The sequence below is a fragment of the Cicer arietinum genome, chromosome 1 (assembly GCF_000331145.2).
Source record: "Cicer arietinum cultivar CDC Frontier isolate Library 1 chromosome 1, Cicar.CDCFrontier_v2.0, whole genome shotgun sequence".
NCBI lineage: Eukaryota > Viridiplantae > Streptophyta > Magnoliopsida > Fabales > Fabaceae > Cicer > Cicer arietinum.
In genome coordinates, this window is record NC_021160.2 from 419,923 (window position 1) to 446,534 (window position 26,612).

At 33.4% G+C, this 26,612-nt stretch overlaps 6 protein-coding genes across 10 annotated transcripts in view; 3 read left to right on the forward strand and 3 right to left on the reverse strand.

Annotated features, from left to right (window-relative positions):
- The first annotated feature begins 411 nt into the window (after positions 1-411).
- On the forward strand, positions 412-5,283 carry LOC101508058 (MLO-like protein 4). Of its 2 annotated transcripts, XM_004485414.4 has the most exons (15): positions 412-907; positions 1,418-1,475; positions 1,568-1,791; positions 1,909-2,025; positions 2,200-2,260; positions 2,431-2,522; positions 2,627-2,701; positions 2,783-2,868; positions 2,993-3,042; positions 3,134-3,174; positions 3,268-3,438; positions 3,521-3,556; positions 3,672-3,739; positions 3,851-3,911; positions 4,062-5,283. In XM_004485414.4, exons 1-15 carry the CDS (start codon positions 782-784, stop codon positions 4,461-4,463), a joined length of 1,668 nt encoding a protein of 555 aa, XP_004485471.1. In that variant the 5' UTR covers positions 412-781; the 3' UTR covers positions 4,464-5,283. The 2 variants fall into 2 exon arrangements, with proteins under 2 accessions (XP_004485471.1, XP_073224775.1); XM_073368674.1 differs by lacking the exon at positions 412-907 and having other exon boundaries at positions 1,656-1,791.
- LOC101508579 (ferredoxin-like) lies at positions 5,045-5,950 on the reverse strand. Its single transcript, XM_004485416.4, has one exon. It carries the CDS (start codon positions 5,658-5,660, stop codon positions 5,205-5,207), a length of 456 nt encoding a protein of 151 aa, XP_004485473.1. The 5' UTR covers positions 5,661-5,950; the 3' UTR covers positions 5,045-5,204.
- A 719-nt stretch (positions 5,951-6,669) lies between these two features.
- LOC101508893 (transmembrane 9 superfamily member 1) lies at positions 6,670-13,111 on the reverse strand. The gene is made up of 12 exons (XM_004485417.3): positions 12,893-13,111; positions 11,606-11,798; positions 11,415-11,519; positions 10,018-10,035; positions 9,829-9,926; positions 9,587-9,739; positions 9,347-9,481; positions 9,086-9,252; positions 8,285-8,379; positions 7,814-8,187; positions 7,334-7,607; positions 6,670-7,190 (listed from the first exon to the last, which is right to left on the reverse strand). Exons 1-12 carry the CDS (start codon positions 12,962-12,964, stop codon positions 7,123-7,125), a joined length of 1,752 nt encoding a protein of 583 aa, XP_004485474.1. The 5' UTR covers positions 12,965-13,111; the 3' UTR covers positions 6,670-7,122.
- Positions 13,112-14,702: 1,591 nt separating this feature from the next.
- Positions 14,703-17,873, forward strand: LOC101509430 (serine/threonine-protein kinase SRK2A). Of its 2 annotated transcripts, none has more exons than XM_004485419.4 (9): positions 14,703-15,081; positions 15,192-15,266; positions 15,352-15,453; positions 15,832-15,885; positions 15,983-16,075; positions 16,173-16,265; positions 16,770-16,874; positions 16,951-17,049; positions 17,336-17,873. In XM_004485419.4, exons 1-9 carry the CDS (start codon positions 14,962-14,964, stop codon positions 17,648-17,650), a joined length of 1,056 nt encoding a protein of 351 aa, XP_004485476.1. In that variant the 5' UTR covers positions 14,703-14,961; the 3' UTR covers positions 17,651-17,873. The 2 variants fall into 2 exon arrangements, with proteins under 2 accessions (XP_004485476.1, XP_027193254.1); XM_027337453.2 differs by having other exon boundaries at positions 15,033-15,081; positions 15,344-15,453.
- Positions 17,874-18,826: 953 nt separating this feature from the next.
- On the reverse strand, positions 18,827-23,923 carry LOC101509757 (thiamine biosynthetic bifunctional enzyme TH1, chloroplastic). Of its 2 annotated transcripts, XM_004485420.4 has the most exons (10): positions 23,657-23,921; positions 23,264-23,572; positions 23,093-23,167; positions 22,101-22,176; positions 21,930-22,005; positions 21,447-21,581; positions 20,960-21,024; positions 20,686-20,813; positions 20,270-20,526; positions 18,827-19,513 (listed from the first exon to the last, which is right to left on the reverse strand). In XM_004485420.4, the coding sequence occupies exons 1-10, from the start codon at positions 23,705-23,707 to the stop codon at positions 18,982-18,984; spliced, it is 1,704 nt and encodes a 567-aa protein (XP_004485477.1). In that variant the 5' UTR covers positions 23,708-23,921; the 3' UTR covers positions 18,827-18,981. The 2 variants fall into 2 exon arrangements, with proteins under 2 accessions (XP_004485477.1, XP_073225111.1); XM_073369010.1 differs by lacking the exon at positions 22,101-22,176 and having other exon boundaries at positions 21,930-22,009; positions 23,657-23,923.
- A 2,360-nt stretch (positions 23,924-26,283) lies between these two features.
- The window catches only part of LOC101510078 (ATP-dependent DNA helicase Q-like 4A), an 8,929-nt gene continuing 8,600 nt past the window's right edge, over positions 26,284-26,612 (forward strand). For both annotated transcript variants that reach the window (XM_004485421.4, XM_004485422.4), the window contains exon 1: positions 26,284-26,576. In XM_004485421.4, coding sequence (XP_004485478.1) covers positions 26,566-26,576 — 11 coding nt within the window. In that variant the 5' untranslated portion in view covers positions 26,284-26,565. The remainder of the gene's footprint in view (positions 26,577-26,612) is intronic.

The following is a 26,612-nucleotide window of genomic DNA, read 5'->3' on the forward strand; positions in this document are numbered from 1 at the left end:
ACTTATGTACACGACTACACGTACAAGAAGAAGTAACTATGCCTTTTATTGGCGAGAAGGAATTAATATTTCCAACGTACTCGTATTCATTTATTATTTAACTTCCTTTTCTGTTTTCTTTTCTTGTCTTTGGCACAAAACTGACTACTTTTCGCAGTTAGCTATGTATATAAGTATAAATTAATTCATCATAATGCCATACCTGTTTTCTTTTGAGGGACCCTTTTGTCCCTTCCAACTTATTACCACCTTAAAAAGTAGGAATCCAAATTCATATACTTGTGCACTTTACGACCGTTTGATTAAGATTGAATGATATAGATTTTATATGGAGTTTTGACGAAGTACAATCATATTCTAAAAAACTTTTAGGAACAACAACCTTGGAGAATGAGAAACTCACCCATGTGCATGGTTTCGATTTGGTTTGTAATGTGGGGAGAGTGTGTGTCACAGACAGCTCCAATGCAGTGCACGTAAGCTAGTCTTAACTTTGAGAAAATAACAATAAACAAAAGAGTTTAATATCATGAAATGAAATCAAAAGTGAGTTTAGGATCTATTCAAATACAATATTATAATATTCACTCTCCTCACATGCACCCTTCATTCAACTAATAATCAAAATAAAAACAAAACACTCTCAGTAGCTTCTTTTTTCCTTCTTGGATCCCATCTACCACTTATTTCTGTGTTTTTTTTTTCAATGAAAGGTTTAAACTTTTTGCATTAGAACTAAAGGGTTGAACTGTGCTGTGTTGATGTGAATAAGAAAAAATTAATGGAGGATGTTATGCATAGAGGTCGTTCTCTGGCTGAGACACCTACATATTCAGTTGCATCTGTTGTTACTGTCATGGTCTTTGTCTGCTTCTTGGTTCAGCGTTCTATCTACCGCTTTGGAAAGGTAATTAAACAAACAAACACATTCAAACTCATATGTAATCTTTTGTTCAATCGATGAATGAGATTATTCAGAAATCTTACGCTTTACTCATTCATTCAGTCTTACTATTCTCTAAAATAATGCTCACTTTCTATTCTTGGAAGGAACCTTTAACCAATTGATCACTGCTTCAACTTTTTGCTTGCTACTTGACATGATACATAGATAGATAGTATTGAAATTGCTTTTTTAATTTATTTAGTATCTTAAGTGACATAAGCAGCAATAATAATAATAAAAGTAATGACATGTTCCTATTCTCTCTGCTGGCAAATTTATTACATGCTGTTCAGATCTTAGGTTAGTGTTTGTGTTGCTAATTCTTTTATTTTTATAGTCATTTCCAGAAGCTCTCATAATAAGCTTGAACTGTAAAATTTTACTGTGAAATGTAACTTGGACCGATACAAACAATTAGTTTCTTAATTAAATCTCATGAAGAAATGAAACTTATTTTTCTTGGCTGTGAAGTGGTTGAAGAAGACAAGAAGGAAGGCACTTTTTGCTTCACTGGAGAAAATTAAGGAAGGTAATTAAAACATGTTCTTATCTACCTCTAAAACACAGAATCTTTGGAAGCTTTACTGTTTTTTCTTAACTTGGACTGATCCTTCCTGATAGAGCTGATGCTGCTTGGACTTATCTCTTTGTTGTTGGCACAAAGTGCGAGGTGGATCTCTGAAATTTGTGTAAATTCATCGCTTTTCAGCAGTCGATTTTATACCTGTGCCGAACAACACCTTGGCACGATTGAGAATATCATGATTGAAAACTCTTCCTCTTTACCTGATGAAACTAATATTCCAAAGGGACTAAGTAGTGTCGCACTTCATCAATGTGGAGAGGTAACATGCTTCAATTGAAATTCAAATGTTGCTATCACAAGGAGTTCAAACTTAAGACTGGAACATTCAGAATACAACAAAAAATTATCCTTCTGAAATACTAATTGATGAATGCAGGGCCATGAACCATTTGTTTCATATGAAGGTCTTGAGCAGCTGCACCGGTTTTTATTTGTTCTCGGGATTACTCATGTTCTGTATAGTTGTCTGGCTGTCGCTTTAGCGATGAGCAAGGTCAGTCATCAAAATTTCCAGTTTACTGTTGTAGGTAACAACAATATAATACTATTCACAATTGTTATTGCCTAAAAATGTTCTTATATAAGTACTAATAATAACTAGATAAGTAGTGTCTTTACTTGAACATGTACTAGTGGATTAGTTTTTCTTTGTTGCATGTGTTTGTAGATCTATAGTTGGTGCAGATGGGAAAATCAGGCTGCAATGGCAACTGATGCAAATTTGCAAGGTAAATAATATCAACCTACCTTCAACTTTTGTAAGAACTTTGTCAATGCAGAAACAAACGACAGAAGGGAAAATTATACAAACTTTATTTTCCATTGCTTCTTTAAATATTTTGTGTCATAATCACATTTTAATGATATTGCATATACTTTGACTATTTTTGTTCTACAGGAAAGAAAAACAAGGTGATGAGGCGGCAAATAACCTTTGTTTTCCATCGCACTTCTCATCCGTGGAGCAGGAGTCCAATACTAATTTGGATGGTGATATATCATTGATAATCAATTAATTTTGCATCGTCGCTTATCGTTTTCCATAAGCTTTATGCGTGTTTAGGACGATGACAATTTGTGATATGATCTTGCAGCTATGTTTTCTGCGTCAGTTTAGGAGTTCTATACAAAAATCAGATTACCTTGCGCTCCGTCTTGGTTTCATCACTGTAAGTTTGTTATTTGTTGAAGGTTTTTCTTAAAATTCTATACTGTTGGTCTTATTTGCTCCCTAATTTATAAATTTGCAGGAACATAAATTGCCATTGTCATATAATTTTCATAAATATATGGTTCGAAGCATGGAAGACGAATTTCATGCCATTCTAGGAATAAGGTATGAACCCTTTTGAAATTGGATTTCTCCTTGTAACTGCACACTGTGGATTCATGCATACAGTTTAAAGAAAATCATGGTGAAAGCATCTTAAAGCTAAAAATTACCTCTTTCAATTTTGCAGCTGGCCACTTTGGATTTATACCATAGTTTGCATATTTGTGAACATACATGGTAACTTTCCTTTTTCTTAATAGAAAATGTGCAAGACTGAATGAAGTGTCTTTGATGGTTTTATCAGATAATTGAGTTTCTGAATTTGCAGGTCTGAATATATACTTCTGGATCTCCTTTATCCCTGCAATTGTATGTATAATAATCTGTTTTCATTTTTCAACAAAATGATTCAGTCCGTTGAAAATTATTTTGGTTGGCATCTGATTTCTCTACGCGTAAAAGCTTGTCATGATAATAGGTACAAAACTTCAACATGTTGTATCTACTCTAGCACTTGAAATCAGAGAGCAGCAGGGTCCATCTGCTAGAACACAAGTAAAGCCACGCGACGGTCTTTTTTGGTTCAAAAAACCAGATATATTGTTATGGCTAATACAGTTTGTCATATTTCAGGTAAAATATGTAACATTTTTTAATCGGGTCATTCTTTAAAGTTGTTTGTTTTTTGTTCTTATTTTCTCTATTGTTTATGCAGAATGCCTTTGAAATGGCTTCATTTATTTGGACATTGGTAATATTTAAGTTTTTCAAGAATGTATCTATGCCTATGCAAGCATGTGTATATATATGCCTATATATGTATATGATCACTTGAATTATTTATTTTATGTATGTCTATTGTCTAGTGGGGATTTAAAGAAAAATCATGCTTCATGAGACACCATTACATGATCATCATTCGGTTGACGTCCGGGTGGGTCTCATCTCTCTCTCAAGAAATTTTTCTTCTACTTTATTGACTAAATTTTTTCACATTCTACAATACTTCAATTTGCATATACTCTTATCTCTTGCAATATTGCAGTGTTTTTGTTCATTTCTGGAGTAGCTATATGACAGTGCCACTTAATGTAATAGTTTCACAGGTTGGCTTAAAATTTCTCTCTATAAACTCCTTATTCTATAATGTCTAATGCATATTTTCTTCTCTCGTATTTTGTTATATTTTCAAGAAAAATGTGACAACAGAAACTTTATTATATTTTGATTATGATATTCACCTTTGATTACTACAGATGGGATCGCGATGTAAGAAGGCGCTAGTGACAGAGAGTGTAAGAGAATCATTGCACAGTTGGTGTAAGAGAGTAAAACAGAAGTCTAAGAATGAGTCTATGCACTCACATACAGCTAGATCAGTATGTTCCTTAGAGTCAACAATCGATGAGAGGGACGAGATAACTGTGGTATCCGGCACATTATCTCGAACCACTTCATTAGACTTAGAGTCTTTGAATCAGATAACAGTTACTTCAGTAGACCAGCTGAACTTTGTGACATCTAACAATCTCCATGATTCAACCAATTTGTCCGAATCTGTACATATTAATTCGCCATACAATGATGGAGACCATGTTGGCAATGCAGAGGAGGCTAAAATTGAGAGCACTCTTTTTGAATTGTTTCAGAAAACATGATAAATTTTATGTTTCATATTTTAAGTTCTACTGCATTTCAAGCTGGTATCTATAGATTAGTATATATAGATATGAAAATCATTCTCGAACCCTATGAAGTATAGTTGTATATTATATATAACACTGTTAAAAAGAAATTAGCACCAAAATCAAGAATACGAGACCAAATTTCTCTTATTTTCTTGTAACTAAATTTGATGTCAGAATTAGAAACAAATTTCAAATATTTCTTCTTTAAATTTCTCTCAATAACATGTGAGGATTCAAGAAAAAAGCTCTAGTACCTCACACAGACAATTAGATATTATATATCTCTTTTTTAAAATGATATACGAAGTTATGAAAATGCAGCCATACAAAATTTATCTCCTCCTAGCATTTTGGAAATTCAAATCCTCCTCCACATAAATATTATCAGCCATAATTAGTCTATTAGAAGTTAAGAAAGATGATAACGAAGCCACCATCATTAATTCATGCTCAAAACACAAAACTCTCCATGAGAAAAATCAAAATTCTTAAATTCAACCCAGAAAATAGGGAAGATGAAGAATTGTTCACAAAAAAAAAAAAAACAGTAATTAAGGAAAATGAAAAACATTAACATTAAAGATACAACATTATTAAGTTCACATATGTGAAGCAATTAATAAAGTTACTACTCATTGTAGACAACAGAACACAAAATTAATTAAAAAGCAACAAACATAACATAACATGAGAAGAATAGAATAGAATTAATTAAGCAGTGAGTTCTTCTTCCTTGTGTGTCTCAATAACAACATCAGACTTAGGATAAGCAACACAAGTGAGAACAAAACCACCATCAACCTGTTCATCATCAAGGAAAGAACCATCTGATTGATCAACTTCACCACCAACAACTTTGCCAGCACAAGAAGAGCAAGAACCAGCTCTGCATGAGTAAGGAAGTTCAAGTCCAACTTCCTCAGCTTGGTCAAGAATGTAAACATCATCAGGGCATTCAAATTCTTGAGGTCCTTCTGGTGTGATGAGTTTCACTTTGTAAGCAGCCATGGCAATGACAAGATCTCCACGTCTTCCACCTTTCAAACCAAAACTGTTGGGAAATGATGCTTTTGTGGTGGTGGTTGTTGCGGTGGTTACTGACATTGGTTGTCTCCTGATGAAGGAGGTGCTCACTGATGTGCCATACAAAGCTGGTGTGCTTGCCATTGTAATTATTATCTGTTTTTTTGTTTGGTTTCTAAGGCAAAAAAAAAAACTATGGTTTTTCTGTTCTATGATTTGTGTTGTTGATAATGAGATAGAAGAGCTTGTGGAAATAGTGTGGCTTCAACGAGCTGCTACTTGAACTGCAATGCAACCCTATCTACCACGTGGCGTCACTTTATGCATCACTCTATCTATCTTTGTTTTTCACCACACATTGTTGGAGATCCTTGTTGCCATTATTCTCACCTCATAACTTTTACTTTTCACTATAACAAAAATGGAATATTTATGCACTATGGTAAGTGGTAACCAATCTCTTATATATATTTTTCACCTCATGTAATAAATAAATTTTAGTTAATAATAAATCAATCAAGAGTACCTTAATTCAAACTTTGGTTGAAACCATCTCTGGCCAACATTGCTTACTTTTTTTTTTTTTTAAGTTATCAAAACCTCTTTCTCTCGAAAATCGAATGCAAGAGTTAAAACTTCAAAAAACTAATTAATCCTTTAGTATCCTCTCATCAAAGTGCTTTCACTCAGTCATACAACCTATATTTTATCTAGGTAAAATGGCTCTTCAATATGGTTTATTGTAATATGTTTGTCTATATATTTATTTAAGACAAATGCTGCTGGAATGATTTAGAAACTTCCAATCCCAAACAATGCAAACAGGCAGTTGTAAAAATAGTTCTTGAATTTAATGTTAATTGTTGCCAAATTCTAAGGTAAGAGAATATTGCTGCTTGACACTTGAAAGTGGGAAAATGCTTTTCATGTAGTCCATTGAATGTTTATCCTCGCAATGTTGCATTTAGACACCTCACATATACATAATCTACGCAAACCTCCAAGCTTAGCCCAAAATGATCTAAACAGCACGGATAAGAAGCCGAGCAGGCAGCAACACAAATTGTTTATCTATTCTAGATCCATTCGTTACAAGCTGACAACAGACATTGTAAATATTCACATCCTCAAAAACATTATTAGAAGGCAAAAATGAAAATTCTACAATGATTTAACAATTAAAACATGAAGGAAGTAGTTAGAAGGGATTTTTGATACAAAATTCATTTCCGACGCTTCATCCCCTCTCAACGTACAATAGATAAACCGTGCAGGGGAATCAGACATCAGTCCAGGCACCTATTTGTAATAAAAAGGATTTAAAAAGAAACCACAAGAGTCTGATATTTTGCTAGCTACTATCTGAATTATGAATTATAAAGACCAATCCCTGCATTCTAAATCAAGGCTTTCAATTACAGCCAGGGGGAAAAAATCTCAGGGCTTCCTTAATATGGAGAAAGAATACATTCCCATCCTCAAAACCCTCTCATACTACCTATAAACATTGCTTGGTCACCACACCTGACCAGAGGCTTCCTCCAACAATTAATTTCTCCAGTAACTAACATACGGAATTGCTCTGGTCTCAACACATAGAGAAGCCTTAGTCACACTTGATATTCCGGTAGATCCTCCTCACAAACAAATTTGAACCAAGATGACCCACAGCTCCTGCACATTTGAAGCAAAACTCAATTCAAGAACACATCAAAATTTAATACAACGTATTCAGCACATGATTAAGGTATCCTATTTCCCTTCTGAAGAGTGAAGGCATGATCCGATTGAAGACTAAAATTAAACTGAAAACTTACCACAGAGAATTCCCAGTCCAAGACAAAACATCATAGTGTATCCAAAATAGAAGCTAGTTTGGAAGAAGCCTGACATCTTTGTCTTCACATAGTAGTAGTATATCGAGTACAAATATACATAAACACCTGTTGAGGCAGCTGAAAGAAAAGAAGTCCACTGCCAGTTGTAGTTCTCAGCATTTAACAAAAAGTATGTCCCCACAATTGTCACACATACGGTAACGACAATGAGAATCAAAAAAACCAGTAGCATGAAGCCATAGACATAGTACACCTGTTGGTCACAAAGAGGAAGAAAAAAGAGAGCAAACATGTAAGACAACAGTGCATATGTTTATTCATCTTTTACAGAAATATCGCCACGAGAAATAATTATTGGCTCTCTCTAATAAAATGCAAGTAAATCTTCACAAGACTGATAATTTTTTATAAAAAAAAAACTAATTTTCTGCCCAAAAAAGTCATTGCATTGTAATTCACCTTGTAATTCCAGAAGGATGTAAATACAAAATACATCTCAATGAATATGCTGCCAAAAGGAAGCAGTCCTCCCATCAGAGAAACTACAGAGGGTGTGAGATACCACTTCTTCTCAGGAATGGGACGAGGAATGGTCTTAACACGACAGGGATTATTTGGAGCACCACTCCAGTTTCTTCCAACAACTGTGCCAAGAAGTGCTAGAGGAAAAGAGATAAAAGCCCAAATGACAAATACAACCACCATTGTGCCAAATGGAATAGCTGCTAGAGACCCATAGAATATAGCAATAGTATTCAAGACAAATCCAATTCCGAAGCACATGAATGGGAACAAAGAAGCTGTAAGGATCATGGACTTAATCCAGCTTTTACCTAACAAACAAATAAAAATAGTTATACAGTCATTCAAAATCAGAGAGAGAGAGAGGACTGAGACAAAGCCACACAAAAACTTCAATGAGATCCGTACCCCCATTTCGTGAGTACATTCCCCCACTCACATAACCAGAAATGAACGATGTAAGAGCATAACAGACAATGAAGGTTGTGACAATTGCTCCTCGCCTGAGACACACAATTAAGAGTCAAACATTATGAAGTCCACTACAAAAATCTAAAACAGCGCAAAAATAGCTGAGGTGAGATATGCAAACAGGATTTGCCATGCACTACAATATCATTGAATCGATTATTTAGACTGATGTTGCAGTCAGTTGAAGGTTATGCGGAAAGAGATGAAAGCCCAAATAACAAAGACAACCACCATTGTACCAAAGGGGATTGCTGCTAGAGATCCATAGAATATAGCAACAGTGTTTAAGATAAATCCAATTCCAAAGCACATGAACGGGAATAGTGATGCTGTAAGGATCATGGATTTAATCCAACTTTTACCTAAAAAAAGATGAGCATAGTTATAGTCACTGACAAAGAGAGCAAGCCACCCAAACAAACTTGAAGATAGCATACAGCAAAGTTGAATGCAAAGACTTACCCCCATTACGTGAGTACATCCCCCCACTTACATAACCAGAAATGACTGACGTGAGAGCATAACATACAATGAAAGTTGTGACAATGGCTCCTCGTCTGCATATTAAAGGAAATTTGCATAATAATGAAGGGAGAAGAAATGAACAAAAAAAATACATTCAACGGGAAAACTAAAGCAATGCATCACTCAATGATAGTAGAGACATACAAGTAGAAGATAACAAGTGCATATAGACTATAGAGTAACATTATAGTTTGTTTAAGGTCAAGTACTTACCCAACATACAACATTCCAACAATAGCCAGCAAGATGACAAGAAGAATCAACAATGCAAGCTGAGCACCCGTACCAACAACAGCTGAAAGAAGAGCCAAATTGCGAGGAGGCCGAAAAACATCACCATGTACAAGTTTCCAGCCAGATTCTTCACTAACATCTCTTTCCTATAAAAATTTCAGTGTTGACCAAGAATTGACAATCAGAACCACAATGAAATTTCCAGGAAAAAACAAACAAAAGTTAACAACAAAGCGTTACCAGAGTTTCCAAATCATCGTCTTCCCGAGCATACTTTGCATAGTCATTTCTCAAAGTTCGCATCAATATCATAGACACCAACCCAGTTAGGAATATGACCATCATAAAAGAGTTAAAAATGGAGAACCAGTGAATCTACAAAAAGCAGGAGATGCAAAGTTTTATCAGTGACACAGCTACAAGAATGAGAACATAGAATGTAACCAATGGCAATAATAACAGGCAGAATTGATTTTTCACCTGATGCTCAAAGAATGGATAATCCAGATATACATCAAACCGGTGTCTAAAAGTGACATTAGTGGGAATCCATTTGACAGAATATGTCATGTCCAGAGATCTTCCTGCTTCCAAAGGTTTTGGGTCATCATGAGTAAGATTCACATGAATGATCTGCAAAAAAAGGGGGGCCTAAGTATGGCACAACATGAACCCCAAAACATTCTAATAAAACAGCAAAGTTATCCAAATGATTTCCTCACCTGGTCTTTATTGTATTTAACAATGATGTTCTTGTGTGTGTAAAGGACATGTTTGCCACTATCACTGTTCTTATCAGGATGTAGCTCCCCAACATACCCTTAAACATGAATAAAAGAACCTTCAATAATGATTAACAAATGAAATGCAAAATCATATCAAATGGAGAGAAAGAGGCAGTTTAGGCATACCCCACAATGGAAGGTCATCTGAACTTGTGTTTAGCGCATTGAAGACCAACAAATATATCAACCAAGGAAAGAAACAATGCCAAGAGAAAGTTATTCAACAGTTTAAAAAAATATATATTAATATGAAAACAAATAGAAAGAGTCAACAGAAAGAACAATTTCTCATTAGCATTGTTACACTTATCAAGAAAACATAATCTTCATACTTTTGAAGGGAAGACTTAGTGTAATGGTCGGAACATCTTATAACATATGAGTGGGGTGTAGCTTGCTCTCAAATTGATGTTTCTGACAATGGAATTGGATAGAAAAGTCTGCATATGTTGCATAGTCATACCAAGAGAGTCTAACCACCCAACAGTGCATTGGTTATGGATGTGCGGTTCGAGAGGAAAGTAAATAAAAATACTCGATTTAACAACCCTAGGATAAAATGGTGATTATTGAGGGGAAAAAATAAAGGCTCCTTCAAAGGAAGAATTTGGAGGGTTGTTTTTGGGAGATCCAAGGAAATATTAACAGCGTGTGAAATGTGATGACAAAAGAGATTAGAAAGGTAGCCAAAGAGACGCTATAGGAGATTCGAGGGATATTTTTAGACCAGAAGGTAAAGATCCTTGGTGGTAGAACAATAGCATGTAACAAAAGATTAAGATTAAAAGAGAATGTCATAAAGCATGATCTGTGTACCCCCACACACACAGAAGAAGCTCTGTAGGACGTGGTGCTTTTCTTCAAGTCAAGGTAATATAATATCCATCAAGAATGCTTAGGCATTGACTCCACATAAAAGTTTATAAAGGCCTTTGGGTTTTAGAGAATTTGTTATTATCATTTTCAACTATAGAAGCACCACTTTGTTTTCATTTTATTTCCTGTTTTTAAAAGATGTGTTAAAAACACAGTGGGCCTCTTCCAATGGCGTCTCCCAAAAGTTGATTCAAGGCAGCTGATTGAATAGACAAGAGAAAGTAAGACCCAATTTGGCTTATGCGAGCTTCTCAAATAAAAAATTAAAATAGGTTTAAGGTTTTTCACTACTGGAAATCCTTATAAGATTATATACATGTCCGGAGAAATTAAATAAGAAAACATCTGAAGAAATACAAACGCAGAAGCTAATTGCAAACTTATACTCGAAGTTGTTCAAAATACACAGTAATTATATGATTCTTTTTTATAAACAAAAAGTCAATTGGTGCTTTTAGTGAGGTTTATACATACAGGTTCTAAGAGGAAGTATCTTGTGGGTTAAATATTATTCACTCCACTGTCTTCATTTTATAAAAGACCAAGAAAAGCAGCAAGCTTCAAAAATTTCTTAATTACCCATAAGTACAATCCTTTTGTCAATTCTCTGAGTAATAGGTAAAGGAGAGAAAAACCGCATAACATACCCATGAAGAATTCAAACCAGTAATTATTTTCTATTGCATCCTTGAACTGTTTAACCTTTGCATCATCAAGAGGCAAACGGCAAAAAGTGGTCCGCTCCACATTCCCTAAAAAAGAAGAAAAAAACCATTAAAGCCTTTTTGCCTACTGATAGGTCTAACAGAAATAAATGGGACATAAGAAGCCTGCATACCTAGGAACTTTATCTCAATTTGGCTATCAATAAGTTCATTGCCACCTAGGACCTCACCTAGACCACCCCACTTGTGTGCAGCATTACCAGGTAGACGGCAAAATGGGAGGCTGTAATAGTTGTATGTTTCTTGTGGATTATTATATGGACCTACTTTGTTCACCCAAAGGGTAACTGGGTCATCTTGTTGATACTGCAATAAATTAAAACAAACTGTGTGCTTTAAAGAGATGACTATTGGAAGCCACATATAAAAAGAAACATATTTTACATAATAATAAGCTCAAGAATATGAGAGGGGATATAAGAATCACAGTAACGATTGCTTGAAGTCATTTAGTAGTACATTGTATATATTAATTGGGATCGTTCATGCAAGTGTACCCAAATTATTTTTGTGTCGCCATTAATCAATTTAAGATAAGAGGTCAACAAGAAGCTCATACATAACATACAAAACCACCGTCCAAATTAAATGGGACCCAATATTGATAAGTTCCTATTAATGGAAAGACTATGAGACCCAAGCTCCTACAGTCGATACAGACAGAAACCCCTATGCACTGACCTATTTTATAAATGACCCTTCCAATCAGATAGATATGCCATATGTGTACCATTTCAACATTTGGAATGATTAAAAGCTAGCTAACAGACAGCACAATAGATTAAGAACTCTAAAACCCACCCCTCTTGAAATTTTCAAATTTCAACCAAGCTTGTATGTGGAGATAAGCTAAAACTAAATAAAGAAACCAAAAAACAGTAAATTTCATTTCATGTTAATATCAGTCAGTGCCCCCTGGCACACTACATATCAATCTTTGGATTCTTTATTCAGGGGTTCAAAAGACAATTGATGCATATACAATAGTTAAATAAACGGTATGTACTAAAGTGAACAAGCTAGATAATCAATCTAATATTACAAATACAATGAATGATTGAACATTACTCACACAGACACAAGTGACTTTTCATGTTTACTCACATTTAGAATTCCAAACATATCGAATATCATGAATATAATTAAACAATAATAATAATGAAAAGGTGAAATTGGAAGAAAAAAAAAATGCCGATTGACAATGCTAATCATCTAAACATCCACATCGAAGACACAATCATACGCGTGCATGATGAAATGGAGTGAGGAAACAGTTAAGATCTGACGCCAAAACATCCAACAAAAACAAAAACACGGAGCTAAGAAAATTGAAAATGGTGGATCTGATTAAAATGAAATGAACGAAAGGCAGATCGAGGAGTGGAATTCTGAAATCTAACCTTGTGATCTGACTCGGAAGCGAAAACCGGAGAAATGAGAAGAAGCAGAAGGAGAGAGAATCTAAAGAACATGGTGGTGGCGGTGGTGGTAGTGGTGGTGGTGGATCTCCAACCTTGAAGAGAGAGAGAGAGAGAGAGAGGACTTAACCTTGAAGAATTGAGACTCTATCTCTCTGCCAATTATTTCATTACTTTCTCAGCAATACACAAACCTTGCATTTTTTTGTTTATTTTATATTATATATTTTAACACTTCTACGCTACGTTCGATCCAAATAAAACATAAAATTGATTTTTTATTTATTTTACTTATTTAAAACAGACATTTATTTAGCGTATTGGAAAACTGAAACTGTGTGCTGAAAAACTGGGCCCTAAAATTTCATATTGGGCTTTATGGAGTAATATTGGATAAGATTGCTATCACGTTTAGAGAAATGCTTCCTACACCCCCTGTTTAATTTTAGAGATTTCAATCTTCAACTTTTAAAACAAGTGAATTAGGTCCTCCGTGATTATCTCGAATTGCAATTGTATAGTTATAAAAAAAATTATTTTAAGTTAACAACAAGAAAAAAAATCCACTATTTTTGGTAATTAATTTGTTAGTGTGAACTATCGATTGTCTTTGTCAATGATTTATCTACAGTTAAAACTTAATTAATTGATCACCTTTAATAGTAGTGTCTTGTTTTTGCTAATTTTTTTTATCTACAAAACTCCAACACTAGATCTTACTAAAATGATATGAATCTAGTTTCATTGGGACCAAACTTAATGTTAATAAACATACACTTGAAAAAGAATGAAAAGAAAAAGATAAACTTCTAGATCAAAACCTCCTATTTTAGTCCCAAACTTTGTATTGAAGTGGGAAAGGAAAGAACAAAAGCGTTGGTGGCCCTAACCTCTTAGTAAACACAAGAAGCCAAAATAATTGAAAGTTGGACAATGAGGCATGCACGGAAATGTCATTCTCTAAATAATTGTTATTTGGAAAGAGAAAAAAAACAACAACAAGAAAAGAGCACTTTGGAGTGATGGGAAAGAGAAGGAAATTCTAGAACATGATATAAAATATTATTTCCTTTCAAAATAATTATTTATAAACAATAATTATCCAAAATAACTAATCTTTTTTATGTTTAATAAATTTATTTTCAATTACATCATTTAATTAATATTATTTATATTATTTTTAATTTAATATATTTAATTATATATTTATAACGTTGATAATGTATTAATTGGATAAAAAAGTAGAAATTATTAAATTTAAGAGTGCATGGATCACGATTTGGCTTTCGTATTTCCTTGACCTTCCCACCATGTTGTTGTTGTCAACCCAAATGAGTCATGCCACATTATTTTTGCGGCTCATGCAAATCTACAACCCAACATTATATAATTTTTCATTCACTCCCTTCTTAGTTTCTTAATTTTGGTGCTGAAAAGTTTACGTGAAAATCTCAATTAATATGAAGGTTAGTGATGTATTTGGATGCATTGCAATTGATGAGCACGGTATATAGTACAACAGTTGTGATAAATAAACTTACATAAAACTAGAGGTTTTATGTTCAAATTTGAAACATAATATACAATTTATAACAATATTGGTCTTATAAATGATAATAAATATATTTTATAAGGAATTAAAACAAATTATAATTTTTTCACAAAAAAATTAATAAAAAAGTAGGTGACTGTATTGTAAAGCAAAATTAATTTTATTTTTAAATGGTTTAAAAATAATTAAATATGAAAAAGAATGACTTTAAAGGATAGTTGTGTAGAATTGATTTATGACGATATTGATAAGATTACCCTGACATTAGAAAAGAAATGATGAGAGAGTGGATATGAATATGAATATGTTCGCAGCAGAAAATAATTGCTTTGTCTGTTTGTTCTCTCCTCCCATCCCCAGCGCAAAATAAAAGAATGCAATTTTTGTGTTCCGTTTGGAAATAATAAAGAATAAATTGCGCAAAGGAGATATTAGAAACCCTCCTCCGTTTGTTATTTATATATAATTGAAAGGTAAAATAAAATAATATAGTTGGGCGATGGAGAAGTACGAGCATGTAAAGGATATAGGATCTGGAAATTTCGGTGTAGCTAGACTCATGCGCCACAAAGATACCAAAGAACTCGTTGCTATGAAATACATTGAACGAGGTCACAAGGTGATTCACTCAACTGCGTTTTACTCACTCCTTTCATATTCATATTCATATTCATATTCAATTTCTTAGATGTAACAAAACACGTGTTAATTTCAATTATTGTTTTTCAGATTGATGAGAATGTTGCAAGGGAAATAATTAACCATAGAAGTCTTCGCCATCCCAATATTATTCGCTTCAAGGAGGTTTGTAAATTATATATCAACTTGTTTAATTTTGGTTAAATTGCTTAGTTTGGTTTTTGTTTAAGATGGGATTTCAGTTTTGCAGGTGGTTTTGACTCCAACACATCTTGGTATAGTTATGGAGTATGCTGCTGGTGGAGAGTTATTCGACCGAATTTGTTCTGCTGGAAGATTCAGTGAAGATGAGGTTTCTCTCTTTACATCTTTAGACCTTTTCAAAGTTAATGTCGTTATTTTTTGGGTCAAATAGTTTAATGATTAGACTCACATCTTATGTGTGGAGAAGTGGAAAATCTTGGGTTCGAACCCATGTTCCTCCATATCAATTCTTTGCAACTATCAATTGAGTTGTATTTGCGGAACATAGTTAATGCCATTTTATTCTCCCCAAAAAATACATACATGTTGAAAGCAACTAAAGTAATAAGAAATTTGGGTTATCATTAGCATTCCTTTGTAACTTCTTCATTCTCTTTTCACTGTCAATTTCCTACTTGTTAAAGTGCTGACACTGAAAGTTTCTATGATTTGTTTCTCATTCTTGCTGTATGCTCTAAATTTGCAGGCTCGGTATTTCTTCCAGCAGCTCATCTCAGGAGTTAGCTACTGCCATTGCATGGTAAATTTAGTTTTTTTTTGTTTTTTTTTCAATGTGTTGGTGGTTTTTTGCCTGTCTTTTGGGGTTATTTTTCTATGTAATTTTTCTTCTTTTGCAGCAAATCTGCCATCGAGACTTGAAGCTCGAGAACACCTTATTGGATGGGAACCCTGCCCCGCGGCTCAAAATTTGCGATTTTGGTTATTCTAAGGTTCAGTTATGGAGTAATTTCAATGCCAAATGATTTGAATAAATTATTGAAGTCATACTTGACGTGTTTTTCTTCTGACAACATTTTGTTTTTCTAGTCATCTCTGCTTCATTCTAGGCCTAAATCAACAGTGGGAACTCCAGCTTACATAGCACCAGAGGTTCTTTCACGTAGAGAATATGACGGAAAGGTAAATACTGTATTCTTTCATGGAATAAGATTCAAAATGTGTTGGAATGGTTCAATATAGATACTTTTGTTAGTCAGATGAAACTGAGAAATGAATGTTAAACAATTTCTATCGGTACAAGGCCATCAAACAGTACAAGTGTGCTTAATGTGCCATGGGTAATTAAAGACAAGCATTACATTTGACAACTTAACACGTCCATATTTAACAGACAAAATTTTATGGACAAAATAGCAAATGCAAATTCTGGAATGTAAATTATGACAGTCCATGTACCTTTTGTTGAATCCTTAATATTTTTCAAATGCTCTGAAGTTTGAACAATTTACTTGCTTTGAGTTTTCCGTGTTTGATAAGTTAATGACGTTCTCGTTTTCTTAGTTCTTCTTTTCTGTTTCTGTGGCGTTATTGATGTTATCATTTTCTTAGTTCTTCTTTTCTGTTTCTGTGGTGTTAATGATGTTTTCATTTCCTTAGTTCTGTTCTGTTTTTGTTTCTGTTCAGTTAGCAGATGTATGGTCTTGTGGAGTGACTCTTTATGTAATGCTGGTGGGAGCTTATCCATTTGAGGACCAAGAGGATCCCAAAAATTTCAGGAAAACCATAAATGTAATTTTCTTGACATCATCTTAGTTGATAGGTTTATAAAACATATATTCTTTCTGACTCTTATAATCTCATACAGCGAATTGTGGCTGTTCAATACAAGATTCCAGATTATGTTCACATATCTCAAGACTGTAGACACCTTCTGTCTCGCATTTTCGTTGCAAATCCAGCTAGGGTATGCACACTATTTTGTTTAACAGCACTCCATGTTGTTTATCTAATTTATTTAAAAGGGAAATTGTCAAAAAAATTGAAGCACAGGCATGTTAGGTGCATGATGTCACTTGAAGTCGTCTCATAACAGTACATATGCAGTTTATTTTTCTGTCTGCTAAGTTTCAATCATGGACAGCCAGGTCATTAGGGAAATCGGATGCTGCTAAGCTTACCCACATTCCTTCCCAAAATAAGGGACATTTGTGGTCTACTAAAATGTTATTGTATGTTTTGATTTATTTCAGAGAATCACTATTAAGGAAATCAAGTCCCATCCATGGTTTTTAAAAAACTTACCTAGAGAATTGACCGAAATGGCTCAAGCTGTTTACTACAAAAAAGAAAATCCAACTTATTCACTTCAGAGCATTGAAGACATTATGAATATTGTTGAGGAAGCTAAAATCCCATCTCAAGCATCTAGGTCGATTGGAGGGTTTGGCTGGGGAGGAGAAGAAGACAATGATGAAACACAAGAAGCAGAGGCCGAGGCAGAAGAAGATGAGTATGAAAAGCGAGTCAAGGAGGCACAGGAAAGCGGAGAAGTCCATGTCAGTTAATAAAAAAGAAACGTTTATTTTTAGATAGAGCAATAGTTTCTTAGTTTCCTTTGCTCTTGGTTCTGTTCAACTAAGGCAAGTGTGTTTTGCTCGTATGTATAAAATTCAGTTTTCTGCATAGGACGTACAAGGTAAATAATGGCTGTACATTTTTTCAACTATTGTACAAGGTTGTGTTAACTGTGACCATATTATAAAACATTAAGTTATGTTTTTTTTACTCCATCCTACTCTTATGCTTTTTTTGTGGTAAAAAGTCTAGGTGTAGTCTGTCAGTATATAGTAATGGTATTTAAACACAAAATTTGATACAACATTTTATGAAAAACAAAATATGATCTCCACTGTATTTTATACGATATTGTTTTTATATCTTATTTTATGTTAAATTTTGTATTCTAATAACATTACTCATTAATATATCCTTGGGTTGAGTTTTCAATCCGTAATTCTTACATTCAGTCCGATTATGAGTGGTTCAGTCCGAGTCCGATTATGAGTGGTTTAGGTTCATGGATAATAAACAAACAAAAAAATTAAAAAAAACATAATTAAATTTAAATTCTTGAAATCTCAAAAATAATAAAATATTTTTCTACATATTACTCAATATTTAAAATATGTCCACATACACACAACAGCAAAATAAAAAAAGTTAATCAAAATATATATTTGATTTGAACAGAATAAATTCAAGGATTTAAAATGCTGAATCAATTACTTAAATCGAACATCATTTAAGTTTAAATGAGTTAGTTTAGATTAAAATCGACCTTAAATAAATTTGTTTAAAATATTAATTGGATTAGTTTAGTGCGATCGAATTTGTAGATTTACCCATATTATGAACACCTCTCAGGTGGCATTATGCTTGTTCTAGCGGTGATGCTTGTCTGGTTCAATTTATGTCAGCTCGATGTCTGAATACAAGCTGTCTCCACCTATGTGACAAGTGTAGCGGAAGCTCAACACGTGCAAAATCTAATTTGGTTCAACGTGGCATTCTCCCGGTGCTTACAGGGAAGCGTCCTACTAGGACTGCACGAAGGAAAAAACAAATATGCACATAATGTTGTTGCATTAAGTCCCCAAACACTCATTCTTGCTATTGTTCAAGCATGTACCAAACAATGGCAAGCGTATGAACAACTACACATGTTTTGTCCATCCAAGTACTGAGCATTGAACACATTCATTTTATTGAAAATTTGCATTTACATGTTTAGCATGATCTGCAGAGAATATTATGAAGTTATGTATTTCCATTAGGACTCTTGTAACCAGTAACCACTCCTTTAATTTAATTAAATTCCTCCCACATTGAAGTAAGTTCATTGCGTCAACAATGCTGCCTCACTAATTACTGCGTGCAAGTTTCTTGTCTCAGTCGAAATACATTCCCGATCAAATAGAGTAGACACAACCGCAACCCCTTTGAGACTTGGTACACCAATTTCCATTACAGCACGTGCATTTGACAGACCAATACCACCAATTGCAACAACAGGGAGTTTAGAGGCCTTGCACACCTCCTTCAACCCGCCTAATCCTATAGTACGATTGTTTTCCTTTGTATTAGTAGGATATACACCACCACTGCCAATGTAATCAGCACCATCGACCCATGCTTGTTGAGCTTGTTCTGGTGTCTTGCATGATACTCCAATTATCTTTTCAGGACCAAGGAGAGATCTAGCAAGATGTACAGGCATGTCAGACTGACCAACATGAACACCATCCGCATCACAAGCAAGGGCCACATCTATACGGTCATTTATAAGCAGAGGTACTCCGTAAGAATGGCATATTTTAAGACATACTTTGGCAGCATCAACAAAGTCCTTTGTCTCAGCATCTTTTTCCCTGAAAAAGCAATACAAGGTAAAGACAGCCCTACAGCAAAGTTCATATACATACTTACAACAAGACGTGTATGCAGTAATGCAAATGAAATATAAAATGAAATATAAAAACTGGTTTCATTAGCAAGAAACAAGTAGGATATAACATATGCAAGAAATAGAAATCTGGACCCAGAATAAAAAAAAAGGATGCCTAGGGTAATATTGTTAATTGAAGTTCAACTAATCAGGTCAGAAGTTGAACATCTGACTCTGCACTGGTACTTTTTCTTTTCTTTTTCTTTTAAGTGCGGGAAGGGATGGAAGAGAAGAAGATACGAAAAAATAAGTCAAATGTCCAAGAACAAGATTGAACAAATAATTCTCCTCATCCCTCAAAAAAAATATCTCCTCATGAACAAAAACCAAAAATATATTTCCAGTTCTTTAGGATAGTCAGCTTGGCATATTATACCATAAAAGTTATATCTGCTAGCAAATACTAATTCCAAGAAACATTGACTAGGTGTCACAATTAGGATAATATAAAATCAAATCAATTTATTGAGAAAGAATCAAATCACTTTGATTTGACTTATTTTTTAATTTTTTTTTTTATTCTATCCATTCATTAGATAGCTCACAACATTATATATATATATATATAGATTTGTATATTTGTACTATTTCAGTTTCAATACACAATAAGAAAAAAAAATTCCCACTCTTGTTTCTCTCTTGTTTTAATCTAGCAGCACACTAAAACACAGTAACAAACCTTAATTGGACAATGGTAGCACCACCTTCTACAGCAGCCTTAACTGCTTCCGCAATTGAACGGCCCCACTTCCTATTCATGCGTGAATCTGTTACAGCGTATAGAAATAAGTCATTGGGCTTGAACCTATCCGACCTACAAGAGCTCTGGTTGATATTCTTAAGTGCCAAAAAATGGTCAAAAGGGCCTTGGACTCCATTTCCAATAGCCAAGTCTTTGCTGTAATCCAAGGCAGTCTCGACAAAACGTTTAGCTATCTGCCAGAATCCATATAATTAAAAGTATTAGAATGATAACACGTTCTATCTTTTATTTTCATTTGCTCTTCTCTAATTTATTTTTAAAGTAAAACGGAATCATGGTCATTGCAAAGTAGGTCCTCTGATATTTGTCTGAATTGAGATAGCTAAACAAACCTTGACCGCTGAAAGCATTGACGAACCCTTTGCCAGCTCTGCTGCTATGCATGATGCCATAGTACAACCAGTGCCATGAGTATTGCGGGTATTTACACGTCGTGAACGAAGCTCGTAGAAATTCTCACCTGCAAAACTCAAGACCTAGAAATGGAGTTCATTTATAACATAGATTTGGATATACGTAGTGAAAAGTAAAAGAAAAAAAGTTGCTGTGCCTCGGAGATTTTGTTTTGGCCATTGTGTCTTCGAGAATTAAAGACTTTAATCTTACCATCAAAAAATATATCAATAGCATCTGATGAATTAGGGAGATCCCCACCTTTGACTAGTACGCTCCTGCAATGAAAATTGAATTGTTTGTAAAAGCACAATACTCTAGAGTTGGGAGTTTTGTTAAATTTATTTGTGACATTTGCCATGAAGTCAAACACACTTGAACATACAACACAATCAAAAATTAGTGTGGGAGGGGGGGCATTACTTCGGGGAAAACAATTCAACAGTCCACATTGAGTCAATCTAAACAACACTCTCAAAGCACTGCTCAGGTCAATAGGACCATAGTAGACATTGAATCAAACAGCGACATTATTTCCCAGAGATTATCAAACTTCATCATTAGAACTAGTGCTTTCTATGAGATCTGTAGAAAATGCAGTACATTGTGTTGGAGAGGTTTCTCTGATAAGTTCTAAAAGACTAGGCATGATTTAGATTGGCTACACCCGAAGGTTACAATATGTTAAAAAGCAACGAACCTAGGACCCAAATCATGTATCAATTTTGCAGCAGCACGCATGTCAGAAACTGAATTCATTGGAACATCACCAAGTAAAACTGACGCCTCTTTAATATTTGGGGTTACAATATCAGCCATGGGAAGCAGCTCCTCCCTGCATTCATAAACCAAGAAATAAGCACAATCAATACCCTACAGTTATATCACTTTATTGATAAACTTGAATAATTTTACAAAAGAGTATTTCTATCAAGTATCCAATATCCATTTATCCAGTGTCGTACAGACAAGGATGAAAATAAAACTGAATTTAAAATATAATATTATAGTTTTCCATTAAAAAACACTAAAACCAGCAGAAAATAATAATAACTATGCATAAGACTACATAATCATTATGAACAGTAAATAGTATTTGAATCTTGTTGTGAAGACCAGAGAGTATGAAAAATAGTTTCACGCCATACAGATGCAGCAATAGTTCAGGTTCATAAATTTATACCGAAATCCAGCAAGAACAGAAGGACCAGCAAGTATATCTCCACTTGTAGATATCATTACAGGATCAACAACAAGAGCTGCCTTCAGCAAAAACAAATCAAGCCCATAAGTCACTCCAATTGCAAATTTGCAAATGAATAAACATGTTAGAAGTTTTTGTACAAGTGAATACCTTTGACAGGAAATTTCCTAAGACTCTGACAAAGGACCTTCACCACACTAAGAGAGGGTAGCATGCCTGTTTTGACCTAGAGATATAGCATAATTAGTTCAAAGAATGAACACCTATTAGTGATCACTGTCAATCAAGATATCAATGATGCATCACTCAAGGACATCAGAAAATAAGCAACCCTAATAACATGTTCATGCTTTGAGAACTAAAGTAGATCAATGTGAGGTCCCTACGGCTATGTTTGAGAGTTGAATTTTGGAATGAATGGCCGGAGAAGACTTATTTTCAATTCTAAAAATCTATTAAAAGAATGATTGGAAATGCTTCTATTAGTCATTCCTTCAATTTTTGAAAAACCTCGGATATATGTCAACATATAAACTTAGTCAGGGACGGATCCATGGGGTGGACTTCGGCCCCTCCCTCCATCTCAATTTTAATATATACTTTTGTTATTATATACATATATTATTACTATTATTATTTATCAAAAAATATATACATTAATATCATATTACATATTATCTATACAATATCAGCATTTTACATTGAAGATGTGTCTAGTGTTTAATACCGATACATGTAGTTACATTTAATTACTTGAACTTTTTAATATTATTATTGATGTCATTGTTTTACAACATAGCGTATATAATCATCATTGATAAAATTTAATTTTGTTGCATTGACAACAAATATGCAATACTGTTTTGCCCTGTATAAACATACAAATTAAATTCTATTAATATTACTTTATATATATTTTACAATTAAATTTTACGTAATACTTATTAACAATAACTTTTCATGGCCCCAATCTAATTGATTTCTGAATCCGTCCATACACTTAGTCCTCTAAAACTCAACTCCCAAACATAGGCTAAGAGTTTGATTGTGGCATAATATGAGTCATCTTAATTTGAAGAGTTTTCATGAATCAAAAAAGGTTACAATATAGAAAAATTGTAGCAGTGACTATTTTGACTTACCACATCAACATGCATATCAGATAGCACAGAATTTAACTGCTGTGCAACAAATTCTTCGGGCACAATGTTGACACCCTAACAATTGCAATTGAAACCGATTTGAGAAAAAGGAACAATAATCATGAAAAAGAAGAGGTGAATTTGTGAGGAATTAGAAGAGAGAGAAGTGACCTGAACTCCAAGAGTGTTCTGTGCAGTGACAGCAGTAATTACAGTGGAACAGTAAACCCTGCGAGCAGCACAAGCTTTAAGATCAGCTTGGATTCCGGCACCGGCACCGGAATCGGAGCCGGCAACAGTGAGTACATGCGGAGTTTTGTTGTGTTGAGAATCAGCGGTGTTGATAGAAGTTGGAATTGAAGCTCCATTTGCTTGCAATTTCATGTTCAGAAAACCAGGCCTTTGATAATTGGTGGAATATTCAATGTCACAATTCCAAAATCTCTTGATGACACGTTTAGACACTAGCGGCGAAGAAATCTGAAAATGCGAGAGAAAAGTGTGTGTGTGTGTGAGAAATAAAGAAAAAAAGTAGAAAAGAGGATGAGGTAGGTTTGGGGGTACCTGAAGATGAAGATGAAGATGGTTGAAAGCGAGGAAGTGAGCGTTGGCCATCAACTTCAAACTCAATTCAGACAAAGTTGATGCCAATGGCGTTAAGCACTCGTGATACGATAACTTCAGTTTTTTTTTTTTTTATTGAGTTTGTTACAGGTTTTTTGAGTAATCAATTTTAATTAAATACGTTTTTATGAAAAAAAATATATATAAAAAGAAAAAGTAATTGTTGCTTATATTCACCTTTGTTGTAAGACCTCACAAGAGTATCGCATGTCTATCTAATAAATTCCTTTTTCTCATTTGGAAACATGTTCATCTCGTTTTCTGCCTTTATATTCTTTCACAAAACAAATAAATACAATGTAATATAGTTTCCGAGTGCAATTAATTTAATGTGCTCACCAATGTTTCTTGCCGATAATAAATTGACCACACTCGGATGCAATGTGTTCTCTCAACAATTTAATGTGGCAGTGCAAAGTTATCAAAGTGAATGGTGCAAAAAATGACACTATAGTCGAAGTAACATCATCAATTATATTATGTAATGGCAACAAAGACACGTAAATTTTTTATGTGTTAACCATAATAAATATTTATGATTGAGATGACATCCGAAAGTGATTAGATGTTGCCTATTAGTTATGTTACTCCTTAATTGATGAACAATGTGTTTGTTGTGTAACGTAAACATCTCATATTGTAATTGAACTCGTCTCGTATAGCATCGATCAATGTAAATAATATATTTCTAAGCTTAATAGTGTTATTTTCACATCGTTGAGTTAAAGTTTTTCATCACAAGATAGTCAGTTAATAAAGTGACGGGTGGTTGTGCAAACCACATGCTGCGTATAACTTCAATTATTCAGTGTCTTTTAAAAATATTATTATTCATGTAACACAAACACTCATTTTGTTATTCAGTCACATTTCACAAATTTAGAGTTTTTACGATATATTTGTCTATTGTTTCTTTCACAATCAACAATTAACTTTCTTTATGTTGTTTGCGTGTGTTTGATGATTTTGTTGCTTTTATTGATTTTGATAGAATTAATTTTGATGAAATTGATTTTAATAAAACGTAAATTGAATGTAAATTAATTTATGTTTGAATACATTTATTTCCCCAAAAGTGATTCTCATCGATTCATATTGTTTAGATAGTCGACATCAAAATTGCTTTTAAATATACAATTGTCAAAATAGATTTTAATTATACCTAGAGCCAGATATTTTATTTATATTATACTGAATTATTTAAAATTTATACTTCATTATTAAATTAAATTTAATCTAATATATAAATTAACCTTATAATATATAATAAACAATATAACTTTTCCTATAAAAAAATAAACAATATAATTTAGTTTACCAAATTACTCTTTTAGTTTAATTCGATAGCAATCAAATATATCAATAAACAATTTTATATTAATTGGATTATATATTATATCAATTGACAAATTACTCTTTTATAGTTTAATAAATATAAATTGGCCTTTTGAGCCCACTCCCTCTCCTCTTCTATATTCTAGGGATAAAAGAGTTTTTACAAACTCTGCAACACATTTCTCCAACTATGGTAAGAGACACAATTATAAAAGGGGTGGTTGATTTATTTTATTAAGGGGCAAAGTTGATAAATATAATACATGAGACATCTTTAATGCAGAATCGATTAACGAAGAAGGGAAAAGCTACCCATAATAGCTTCCGTCAAAATCAATTATAAGGTGGAGAATCAATTTCAAACACAATGAAACAAGCAACTTTTTAACCGAGGCAAATTTGATTTTAAACTCTTAAGCGTGTGTTGTCCTCCAACTTATAACGAAACACATACGTCATCATGTGATTGTTTCACAAATAAATATCACAACATTTTTCTTGCCAACTTTTTTAAGCCATGTCATTGAATAATTTAATTTAATGTAGCAAACCTAGAAATATGCAACAATGTTTTTACATGTTTATAATTTAGAAAATATATTAATAAATAAAATTAATTACATTGTCGATAACAACCACAATAATAAAATCTACTAATAGAATATTTTTAGGTTTGATGTTATACATTACTATACCTAATATTTTTTCTATAAGTTCATTTACGGTAAGTTAATGCCGCTCTCGGTAACAATACTACAAATAATATTTTAAAAATATACATGAATTGTGTTCATATAAACAAATAAAAAAATAATGTATTTGTGAATTCAGTACACATATCTTATATGAATTTATATATATATATATATATATATCACTTTATATTTGCAAATTCAAAATTTATACACAAATGTGAATTTAATCTATCTTTATATTAACGATAAATTTAAAAATTCATTAATTAATAATATCATAATTAAATCTTCATTGTTAACAAAGTGCTAATAATATTTTAGAATTTACAAATTTATATATTTATATATTGTCAATATTGGTGCGAATACCAATATGTATAAATTGTGGACGTAAAACAATTTTATATTCACATCGGTTTACAAGCATCGATTGCATGTTCATTTTCTCTTTAATATTGGTGAGAGGGGGTGTAATTAGTATGTTTGGGGGGTGTAACGAGCATGATTCTAATCTAATATAAAAATAGGATTGATTTTTGGAGTATTAGTTCCCGCCATTCTAACGTAACATTTTGAACACATATCTCTCTCTCTACCTCCGTCTGAATCCATCGTCACTGCCACTTTCTCTTATCTTCTCTCGTCGTTTCACAGTCAATCATATCCTATTACAATTATATATCGGAACATAGGTCACTCGCTCTCTTTATCATTCCCAATCGCCGCGCCTTTTTCCTTATTTTCTAGGGTTTCCTCAACTTTTATATATCGCTGCAACCGAATGCGTTGTTTCTTTCATTACACATTACTACTCAAATCATGCAACAAGGGTAATCCTTATCTCATTCATTCCTTTTTCTCTTTCC